Source organism: Brienomyrus brachyistius, chromosome 16 (genome assembly GCF_023856365.1).
Source record: "Brienomyrus brachyistius isolate T26 chromosome 16, BBRACH_0.4, whole genome shotgun sequence".
In the NCBI taxonomy this organism is placed as follows: Eukaryota; Metazoa; Chordata; class Actinopteri; order Osteoglossiformes; family Mormyridae; genus Brienomyrus; species Brienomyrus brachyistius.
Window position 1 is genome coordinate 6802626 of NC_064548.1, and position 12185 is coordinate 6814810.

At 41.2% G+C, this 12185-nt stretch overlaps 1 protein-coding gene across 2 annotated transcripts in view; it reads left to right on the plus strand.

Moving 5' to 3' along the window:
* The first annotated feature begins 996 nt into the window (after positions 1-996).
* LOC125709473 (tumor necrosis factor receptor superfamily member EDAR-like) overlaps positions 997-12185 on the plus strand; it is a 29283-nt gene continuing 18094 nt past the window's right edge. Inside the window, exons 1-4 of one of the 2 annotated variants that reach the window (XM_048977971.1) lie at positions 997-1208; positions 2530-2599; positions 9002-9063; positions 10383-10505. In XM_048977971.1, the coding sequence (XP_048833928.1) occupies positions 9013-9063; positions 10383-10505 (174 nt within the window). In that variant the 5' untranslated portion in view covers positions 997-1208; positions 2530-2599; positions 9002-9012. The remainder of the gene's footprint in view (positions 1209-2529; positions 2600-9001; positions 9064-10382; positions 10506-12185) is intronic. The other variant, XM_048977970.1, reaches the window with a different exon arrangement.

Below are 12185 nucleotides of genomic sequence, written 5' to 3' on the forward strand. Positions count from 1 at the left end.
TTTTACAGATATCTAGCCTCTGCTTCTAGAGTAAGGCAAATGGGGAGGCTGTTACCTTGTCACTTGATTCTTTTACAGAACTTGCCAGTCATTGTTTACACATTAGAGAGATATTTTGGTTACTGAATACTGAGATTCATCATTTTTCTTAAGATTATATTGAACCGGGAAGATTTCTATTGACAGGTGAGATTTTCAAAGAGTGTGAACTTTCTCTGTGTGACGCCTTTATGATGGCAGAGTGGGTCAGTGCGTGGCCAGTTACTGCACACATCCACGTCTGGGCTCTGAATCTGGCCTCCCCAAGCCTCATAGGTATCTTTCTGTGGTTCACTGACACAGAGTTAGTCTTACTGTATCTTTAATTTTTCCTGCGATTGACTGCCAGCCAGCATTAGTCGTAGCCTCTGTGGCAGCCAAGGTGAGCATCACCCCCAGCACTCCCCATCAGAGGCAAAGTGAAATTGACTTGCAAGTTGGCACCCTAACCCTATGTTGCCTGTAAGATTAACTGATCGGCCCAGCTGGCATACAGTCCAGATACCTCTGCTGCCCCCCCGGCCCCAATTTATCACACGTAACGTGTTGGATAATCGACGCTTTCAACAGAACATTACAACTGATCAATGCCCGTTAATCGACCTTGCTTACGCTGTGCCTGTATTTTATCCCTAAAAATCAGTATATTTTAATATTCTGCCTGTGATTCAAATAAATATGGGATGAATTTTATTACTTTAGTATGGCCTCAGTGGCAATCCACCTCGACATTTATTATTTAACTTGTACTAAACGGATCGGGAAAATTCGATGCTAACCTTCATACGCGTTTCAATTAAAAAAATCATTACTAGTGAGCGTTTGAAACGCGCCTTTGGGATGTTTAGCCACTAGATGGCGGTAAAGTAACAAACCGCCGCCTCTACCTGAACCAGGTTACTTATTTCTAGGGCGGAGGGGGATTCTTTTTTATTAGGAGGAGCTATAACTATAAGGAACATGCATGTAGTTACAGTCGGTCGCTGATTTCTGCGTATAAGTGTAGAATTTCAGTCCAGTCCATACAACGTTAAAACTTAAAGATGAAGTTCCAGACTTTAAACTGAGATTCTTAGAAACACCAAGGAGCAGTGGGAGTAATTCATCACTTCGCCATAGAAAATCTTCTGGAAATACATACCACAATCCCTTGGAAAGCCCTCTTGCAGGTAAAGCGTTTATGGAATGTGGCTGGATTACTGAAAGGGAATTTCCTAGATAATTCATGTTAGATACCCACAATGTGGTGTTCAGGCTAAAATTCTGTGCACGCATTAAACGATTTCGTGCATTACAGTAATTTAAGTAAATTGTATTTTGAAATTTTGTAACCGATCAGGGTCGTCATCATTGTTAATAACAATGTTATTTTTTTAATATTAGGATTTATTTCTGGTGCCCATTGTTTCCGGGATAGGTTCCGGACCCCCCGCGACCCAGTAGGATAAGCGGTTTGGAAAATGGATGGATGGATTTATATCTGTTGCTTAGCCGTTTTATTGTGTACGTTTTTCTGAAGAGTATGGTTATGGTATATATGCAGTTTGGCAGAATGACTGCATAGAAAAAGACTGGTACAGCAAATACAGTGACCCTCTGGTGCGTTCGTGGTATATAACCGAACCGAACCGTGTTTCCTCTGCGGGTCCGTTCGCACCTGTGGAAAGGACGGTGCAGCCGAGGTAGTGTTCATCAGGGGCGATTTCACCCTTGGGGGGCTAATAACTTGGGGGGGGGGGTAGCTGAAGCCCTCTAAATAGGGTATAGAATCGCCTATGGTGCTGGATAATTGTCCAGTTTCAGCAAAGTTCCGGTGGGAAAGACCTGCAGGGTGCTGGACACAGACCAAACCCGGTCTGGCTGCTCCTGTGATGATGTCTCTTTGTTTTTAAATGCCAATAACGATGGAAACCGTCCATTTCGGACTCTTTCTGTTGGAGTATTTTATGTTTAAAATAGTAAACACAGTAGTAGGCTATAGATCTAACAAGCTCCAAGTTAGGGGAAATATAGTTTACATACATACAGGAAACACATGTATGTAAATTGATTCAATAAAAAAATCAGTCCTCAATCAAGTCGTAATAATATGAGAAACTGAAATGTATAGATTAAATGTTTACATTTGGCACAGACCCATGTCATCTTTCGCTACACATAAATAACCTGTGCTTAATAAAGTGAACAGACTGCATTTTTATACATTTTCGAATGTAATATAACTTTAGGTCTGTTTGCAAAATTAAGCACTGAACATCCAAGAGACATTAGTACGTAAAATTAGCAAAGACATTTCACAGACGCTTCTCATTACCTAGGGTTTCGGTCGCAAAATGGCTTTGTTGACTTTTATGCCTGCTGAACGGATCATGACGTTTCTGCAGACTGACAAAAGCAAAAACTTAGTATGTCTCTCCTCTGAGCTAGAGTCAGTAACCAGAGCTACCCCAACAGTCACTAAAGAGACATCTCTGCTGCCGTCCTTAACAGCAGAAGCTCAGTGCAGTATTCCGGCGGAGCAAGAGGCCTCACGCCAGCTCGCAGTCAGCGGGATCAAGCGGTAAGACAGCAGTGAAAGACGCACTTGTGCTTCTTTCGTCAGCTGCTGTAGGAGATACACACAGATTATTGACAGGGGCTACAGTTCAAGGTGGGGGGAGGCTTTGCGCCTCCTTTTCATGTGTGGTTTTCGTTTGTTTTTGCGGAGGGAAGTCGACGGAGACACTGTAATTACAGTTATCACAAGTCAAACAGAAAACGGGACTCAATAATATCTAGATAATTAGACAGTCCCCAGATTTACAGACAAATGCAGTTTGATGTTACGGTTGTATGAAGTTCAGTGAAAAACTATAATTAAGCTGTATATTGATGTATGTTTAACAAAGATCATAGCTATGAATATATTTAGCAAATTCATCTGTTTTAGGAGGGGAAATACTGGCCACTGTTCTCTGAAAACTCACATTCACAGTTTCTCTGCTTAAGGGACACACATTAAATCAGTGCGGAATTCCTTGAGCTGAAGCTTAACCACATTATTTTTCTTTTTTTGCATTTAAATAAATATACCAGGATTTCTCTGTGCCTTCTGTGTTGTATGACAGTGGAGCTACTGACAAATAACGTTAGCTGCACTGCATTTTGCAGTGTAGCACTAACAATATGGGCCTTTTGTACAGCTAGAAGAAATATAAATATGGTGTTTCAGTTCCTTTGACAGGCTCGCATGTTTAGTCAGTTAGTAAATATTACATGGCAACAATCACTGGTCATCTTTTATGTGTTTGCATTTTGTTACTATAGTAGGAAAAACATTCAAGGCCAGAAAATAGTTTGCATCTGCTTAGCTGAGCGTTATCCAAGACAACTTCTATATCTTACACCTAATGCTTTTTTAAAGGACTGAAGCAGTTAAAATTAGACCCACAAAATACATTTTTGGTATTTTGAAGAACTGCTGTGGTAAAACGTGGCAAAGGACAGGTCAGGTGTTGTGTTGGAATTCTTGAAACATGCCAGGATTAGTATCTGCTCCAAGCCATTGAAGGTTTTATTTACTGAGGATGGTTGAATCTGAGGAAAGGGACAGATTATGTCATTAAAATGGAAACAACAAAAGACCCTTGATTTATCTATATAATCAGTAACAATAAGGACTGCGGCTCTCCCCAGGTCTCTGCATATAACATTAAACAATTTCATATAAAAACAATTAACCTTCAATTAACAGCGGCAAGGATTTCAGTTGCCTAATGAAGTTTAGGTACCTTCATACATTGAACTGAAGGACTTATACAACCTAAATTTGATCAAAACTCAGGTTTGATCCTTTTCATCAATACAATGATCTTTGTGTTCACATGATATTAGAAGCAAAACTTTTTGAAATTCCAGTCCCTGTGAATGCTGCAGTGGTATTCATGTGAGAGCGAAAACCTATCACATTTTACTGGGTTTCTTCACTGAGATTTTTCAAGAGATCTTTTCATTTCCACGATTTGCAAAAAAAAAAAAATGCATTATCAGGTCAAAGAATATGGTTCTGCAGCATTTCACGGCAGGTGCATGCTGATGGTGATCATTACTGACAACATGAGGCACAGAAACCATTAATGAGGCTTCACAGTGTGACCAGTCAGCCCAGAGGAACACATTCACAAAGGAGAACCTGACTGATATTTAATTAATGTTAATTTATTTAATTGAAAGTAAAAGGAATGATATCAAACAGAAGATCCCAAGGAAGGCATGTATAACACAAATATGAGATCTATATATGTACAATTAATTCACTCTTAGTTGGGACTCTCATTTGACAACAGAAGAGAGGTACCGATTAACACAGAGGTAATAATATCCCTCCTCTAATCCGTCCCCAAGGAATAGACATTTCAAGCTTCTTAATGATAAGGGTAATGATACTCTGTCTATTTTGCTTAGATTATGCGGTCGTTAGAAGATTAATGACCTGAGGCGCGGGAGCCTGTGGTCGCCTTTGAGACATGGCAAGTCCCGACAGGGCCTCCCAGGCAGAGCATTCGGGTATCTGACAGCCTCCTCAATCGCTCGGCGGCGCATTCCAGCCCCGAGGAGTCGCGTCTCCAGAGCCTGTATCTGCGCTGGGGCGTGTGTCCGCGGTTGGGGGGCCCGGGGCCATGGTGGCCCCTTCACTTCCTGTAGAAGACACGTCAAAAGCATATTCCTTTCCTGCATCTCACAGACACCCTCTGTCCTTTATTTGGCTCCTTGTAACTTGACTTAACAAGGATCGTGCCGTTTATCTCGAATAGCTTAGTAAGAGTTTAATTCTCCAGAATTACTTTTAGGTGGTAAATGGACTGAAATCTTTATAGGGTGCCTTTAGGTATTACGTATCTTTACAAAAAAATGAGGAACATCGTCGCATTATGATGACCGTGTTTCAATCAAAATTGCATTAGGTAATAAGGTAACCAACTCAAAACAACAAACTAACCAACTAAAAATATGGTATGAAGAACATCATATTTACAAAACAGAAACTCCACCAGCAGTAATTGCTTTTGTTCTAGCAATGGTAGGATACACTTCGGGAATATAGTGGTGGCCGAGCATAACTGTTGATTGGGGTTCGCTGTTCACAGGGACTCAGTCATTTTCCTGCATAACTTAGATTCCCCCAAACACCACTGACGTTTAGCAAACTGGTACAACTTTACTATGAAAGGAAGAAATGTTTTTCTCAATTGTGTCATTTTTCTACATTTTATAAAAATGAAAATGGGAAAAAAATCAACAATTGTTGATGTTCTGTATTTTTTTTACTGAGAAAAGTACAGATAGAAGCTATTATATATGTATATATGCTATATTCTTTCAATTAAAATTTTTATCATATTAAAACGAAAAAACAATGTTTAATGCCCAAAAGCAGGGGTTGCCAATCTTATTGACAAAGGGCTGATGTATATGCAGGTTTTTGGGGTAACCTGTAGGTCAGTTGTTCACACCCAGGTGTGAGGACTCTTCAGCCAATCAGTCCTCTAATTAGTAATCTAATTAGGGAGTTGCAGCGAAAATCCGCATATACTGCGGTGTGGTGTGGATGAGGGTAAGACAGCCTCTCTTATTCAGATAAGGCTTGATTGTCTCAGAGCCTACAGAAGATGCAAAGAAAGATACTTGACTTTCAGACCACAGTCGCATAGATATTCCGTAGACGTCCTCTAAAATACTACAGTAGCTGCATGTGTGGCCTGATCCATCTCCCCGGTCCATTCTCTAACTGAATGACATGAGTTTGTAATTACATTGTGTAGACTTGTATTTTCTTGCATCCACTACAGTCATCCACCAAAGCATCTACCATTTACTAGGAGAACATGACGCAACAACAGTGACAGTCTCCTAGGCAACAGTAAAGCGTTCCGATAACTGGAATTTAAGGAATGTGTCCTTCGACATACAGTCATTTAATTCGCCCATTTGATCACCTTTCCTCCAATAGCTGTTTCTAATTGCATATGCTAACGAAACAGACTAATTATTATTACCCATGGCAAATGCAGAAAAATTGCATTCATGAGCAATTATTCCTTCTCCCGTGTCCCTAAGATTTTTAATGCATATAGCACTAACGACCACACATCATGAGGCTTGGGGCGCATTTTACACACCCTACCATTGCTCCTTACTCACAGTAACAATTTACAAATACTTTGCAGCACACTACGCAATGCACTGCCCGTAGGTTGTACGCAGGCCCCTCCCTCATAGTCCATGATGTTTCAATATTATCATATCTGTCGTAATAACGCTCACTTTTTTTTTTTTTTGCGAACATCTTTAGGCTATATTTTCGTGCTGTGAAAGGCACACAGATGTGCCACTGAAGGCATTCGGAATCGGATGATTTATTGCAGTATGATTGCATTTTTTCATCACCCTATTCTTCTGGGGGACTGGCTTATGAAGAATAGTTATATATTGCCCCAGCAGAAGGGGTGTATAGTATTGTACAGGGTTTGGGAAAGCACAGTATTGAGAGACTTCATAAGGCATAAGGGGTGTCTTCATGTTTACTGGGGTCTCTCTTTTCTCCTGATATCTTTTTTTTTCTCAGTATACATTTTTATCACAAATAGACTCTATTTATTGCGCCTGAAGTCATAAAGTATCCCACTGATCAAAAAAGGCAGATAGATTGAGATTGTTGGATTGGGATGCTGTCCGAAAATAATGTTTTCTCGAAATGGCTGCAGCTATGTATACATTAACATAACAGATGTTGGTGTCTGGGGCCACCTTTAAACTTCAGGCCGGCAGCTGTGAGTGAAGGCATTGCCGATGTTTTAAAGTTTTGGTTTCACAAGTGAGCAAAGATGCTGGAAAATCTGCTAATCTGCTACATTTAATAGTTTTTTTTTTTTTACCTCAGCAATATTTGGAGCAACATTCAGTAGAGTGTTAAGCGATAGGTGGGGAAGGCAGAGAAAGGGAATAAAAGAGCAAAGATCCCTCCCCAACTGGAAATCACCAGCCCCCCTCCTCCCCCCCCCCAACTAGAAATATACAACAGCAGGACTAAGTGACTAATAACTAAGGATTGGAGGGGCTTTAATATTTTAATATTTATGAAATGTCTTTGTGGACCCCCTGTAACAGGTACACCAAGTCCAAGAGAGCACCAGTGCCCTTTGCTGGGTCCATAAGGACTGACAGGAGTTGGAATGTTCTAGCCTGAGGGCCATATTTGCTCACTACTGAGACTTGACTATGAAGTTCAAGAAGCTAGTCGTGCTTTTAGGCCTCCTATTATTGCATTCATAATCTCCATTTTAGACGCTGAGTTACGTTAATAATTCTTAAACATCAATGACATAAACTGAAATTTCACAATCTAGCTGGTGTCCCCGTTGAATTTGTGTATATATATGTCCATCCTACGTACAGTTAATCATGATTTTGTAACATAAACCAAGGCATCCTATCAGTGCTCAGTTTTATGAGAAATCCTTTTGTTTCAAAAAAGCTGATGCAATCATCCGAACGTTAATGTCAGAGTGGAGAGCTCAGCACTGTTTGTAATTCTGCGATTCTTCCAAGAAAAGCGAGTTTCCCATGGGCGAGGATGAAGAGCCATCGGCATTGTCAGATTTTGGACGCGTCCCCCTGCTGCCTTGTACTGCCACCCCAGTGAGCGTTACCGTAAACACCAGCACGAGAATGTGCAAATAGCTTAGTGCAACATACTGAATTATCACTAGAACCCAGTCAAACTCCATCTATCATCTTAGGCACGTTAGTGTGGACAGAACAGTGATGCTCTTTTAATGATTTAATAACCATTAAAAAGAATATAATGTGCAATCTTTGAAATATTAATGAAAAGTGTGTCTCCACGATTGGCCTATTTGGATATGGAATGTAGAAATAATAGTAGTAATAATGTAGAATTAATAATGTGTAATTAATTAAAGTTAGCTAGTGGTAAAATTTATGAAACACATGGAATGGGTGGGTGCGTGCGTGTGTGTGTGTATTAGGTTCATATTAAATTTTGGGGACTAAATGGCCCCCACAATGTAATAAAAACCTGTTTTTTGATGTTGTGGGAACCATTGTTCAGGTCTGTGAATGCGATCAAAAAAATAAAATTGCCAAAAGTCTCGTATTTTGTTTGGTTACTTATGGTTAAGGTTAGGGTGGGTAGGGGTTAAGGTCGTCATGATGTGGTTAGAGTTTTCCTCATAGAAATGGATGGAGAGTCCCCACAAAGATGATAATTATATAATTACAAACCTGTGTGTGTGTTATATTTCTTCAACCTTTTTTCACTTTTTTATCAAAGGAATGTTTATTAAATGAATGGCTGCACATTTCTATCTATATCTTCTCTTGGTAAACTGAGGAAGGTTTTTTTTCTTCTGCTATTTCCAGAGACGCGTAACAGGGTTTAATTTTGCGCTGCGGGCCGTCAAAGCGGCGTCACGCTGTCTGACTTTGATTTCTCTTAGGGTATCCAAGGTAGAGATGGGGCCAATACAACAGGCAACAGAGTAGCCACATCAAGCAGTCTGCAGGAAATGAATAGTCAGCCTTTCAATCAGACCTGAAGCTCTGATGTCCTGCGTTGCGTTTTAATCCTGTTTGACGATTTATTATCACTGCTCTGCTCACATGTGTGGGCGCACAAACGTTGTCTTTCTTCTGGTCGGTCTGATAGTGTCGGAGAAGATTAACGATGAACAAGAAACGTCAGGCTGTAGGGAAGTAGAGTAGAGAATTACAGAGGTACTTGAACGCCTGAACGCTAAGGTGATCAGGAGACGTGCCTGATGACCTCCAGAGAGTCGGTGGACCTCATTGATGCCTGCTGTAAGTCTCCTTGCGAGACGTAAACGTTCAGCTAGTCCGTGCTGCGGAGAAGGAGAGCAAGATAACCTCCTACCTCAATCTATCATTTCTCCTTCTCCTTCAGAAGCCAGGAGGATGGTTCATAAAGGAGAACAGAAACAGCCTCGCTTCCTCTTCTTCATCTTGGTGAGTTCCACACTAACTTCACCTGCTTTGGCAGGAAGCGTGTAGATCCAGGTGAGAGGATTGAGAAGGTCAGATATGCTGTTTAGATGATCCTCACCGTAATGCTGTCAAATAACTAAGCAGGTTTGACATCATAATCAGCATGCAGTTTAAACCTGTCGTGAATCTTCCAGTCTTTATTTCAGATGCTGACTTGAAATATTTTGCCATATATCCCAAGATCTAATTTTACTTTATGCTCTCGTAATTATAACTTATAAATGGCATCTTCGGGAGCCGTGAGATTATTATGGCAGGCATGCATCAACTTTTTTTTTTTTTTTAAACTTAGTGTCAGAAGAGAATATCTTTATCAGGGGATTTGCTCTGCAGATGTATGCAACGTGTTGTGCAGGGTCCAGGGTTGGTGACCAGCTTAATCTGTTGTTTGTTGATATTCTGAATTGTGGTTCATATTCAGTGTTTTCCACAGGAACTCTCAAAGTCTGTCGCTTAACCCAGGCAGAGCAAACATGTTGAGCGTATTAGTTGCTATGTTTCTCTGTGAAATGATAAATCTGAAGATTGGGGGCGGCATGTGGGTTAGGGTGCTGCGATTCAGCAAAAAAAAATGCATGTTGCTTTGGATTCAAGCATCTGTTAAATACATGCAGCTGAGACGGTACAAATAAAATAAGCATTATTTTTTTCTTGAGGAACCGTGTATCTCTGAGAATGTTTGAACAAGCTGTGAGGGCGGGGTGGGGGGGCATTGGTATTGGTCAGGTTGGACGATAGTAGGATCTGAGCAGTAGCTATGCTCCTTGCTGTCTGTGGGTATGTCAGGGTGAGAGAAGTTTCATACCTTGAATGTTTTCTTAAAGTCAGCTCAAAACCACTCCATGGATTTACTTAACCTTATCACTTAAACTGCTACCGATTAAATATACATAGTCCAGCTTATAAAAAATGGAAGTATACTCCACTAATGAAGTGTAAAAAATTCAGGGGGTTTAAAAGGGTAAAACATCTCCATACCAGATCACGTGCATTTTCGTTATAGGTCAGACACTTTCATCCAAACCGATATACAACTGAGGAACAGGGTCAGCCAATCCATGGAGCAATCCATGGTGGTTAAGGGCCTCAGTCAGGGACCCACAAATGAAATCACTCTGCCAGCTACCACTCTGCCAGCAGGATTTAAACCAGCGACCATCTGATCGCAATCAGAGAGTTCCAACCCACTTAGCCACACAGCAAGCCGCTGCTGCTGCGTGAGATATTTTTAAGGCGTGTCTGCACCTCTGCCCGCTCCCTCACCATCTCCATGCACACAGGTGTCCACTCTGCCCTGCCTGAGAGCAGAGTATTCCAGCTGCGGAGAGAATGAGTTCTACAACCAGACCAGTGGGAGCTGTCAGCCATGTCCACCTTGCCAGCCAGGCCAGGAGCCCTACATGGTGAGCAGCCCCAGCTTACGGTGCCTCTACAAAGGCTGGCGTGTCCCCTCACACGTCCCTGCTTAGCATCCCTGCAGACCGCCTGAAGTGGTGTAGTTAATGAACCGAAGCGGCTTCAGGCAGGTCCTCAGCCTGTTTTTAAACCCTTAACCAGCAAACCACAGCTTCCTTCAGCAAACCATCCAGCAGTACATAGTAACTGCACAGCTGCAAACTGAATTGTGTTTTGAGCCTGTTCATCTACTAAAGATTAAACAAAAATGCCAATCAGATTTATCCCCTTGCAAAAACTTGGTTATTTATGCGACTGGATTTGAGTGTCGTAATTGGTGTCATGTACAAACTATCGATTATGGGGAATCAAGGCACCAGATACAGATTATTTTGCAAGCTTTTTTGAAGGAACGGAGAAATGGTGAATGTTTTTGTCTTTTCGCTAAGATGTGTTTGATAATCGTGGCCCACACCTCAGAGCAATTTTCACAGACCACCCAAGAAGCGCTAACCTGTTTTAGACTAAAACGTAACTCTTTCTTCAAAAGAAAATCATCGGGTTACCCTACTGAGAAACCCATAAATGATGCTTCAGATTATCTTCCCCTCCGCAGGTCACGCAGATTCCCAGGCCTCAGAGTCCAGCTCTTAAATCTGTTTTTACTAAAGTCACGTCTCGCACAAGATATCCTGGTGTCAGGCAGGTGCAGTTTCCAAAGCTGATTCATTTTGCAGTGTTAGGTCTACTGTAGGTGACGTGCAAAACTGAAAGCACGCGTTAACATGACGTAAACAAGGACGTGGCTCATTTAAAATCAAGAAATATTGTGAATCAGTGTTGCTTTACACTTGTATATGAAATTTATATTCGTGCATTTTGTTTTGCAATTGGCACAAGTACATGCACAGGGGCATGAGGGGGGACATGTACCCCGCAATATTTAATTTGGTTTCATTCATCCCCCCCCATACATAAACCATTGTCTATATCTGATTAAGCTGTGTGTCCCCCCGTTATCCAACTCTCTCTGATACTATTGTATACACAAATTGAGTTATAATTCCCCAGACCAAGGCTGTAATTATAATATTTACTGGTGGGGGGGGGGGGGGGGGGGTGACCCCAATATTCAGATGTGCTCACAATGTCCTCCCTAATATATATTATAATTACAACCTTGGTACCCTCCAGTTGACTCCATGGCTTCAACCTTGCCCCAGACTGAACCAAATTGTCATTAAAATTAATATAGTAGAATGTGAATTAAATAATAAAAAAAGTTATTTTAGAGCAGACGTTTCTGGGGAAAATGATCTAGGCTTAATTATTTAATAGGTAAATTCTTTCTTGTGAAATTAAATTACTCCGGAGAGGCGTGCTGAACTAGTGTCCTTTCATTAAAATGTTTGTTTCCTGTTACTCTGTAAGTCAAAAAAGCCAGACTCAGGTTTCCTGCCTTTAAAGTCTCTGTGAAACAGTGTCAGTGTCTGCACATCAAATGGTGCTGATGAAAAGTGATGTAAATTAGAAAGCAGGCCAGGCGTGTGACGGCAGGCAGCACGCTGCACGGCAGGCCGCCTCTACATAGGCAGCCGAGACCCAACAGCTTGTTCTTCGCTTCTCATATTTACATTAAGCTGCTTACCTCATGGTTTCATACAAGGCAGCAATTATACTCTAAACCT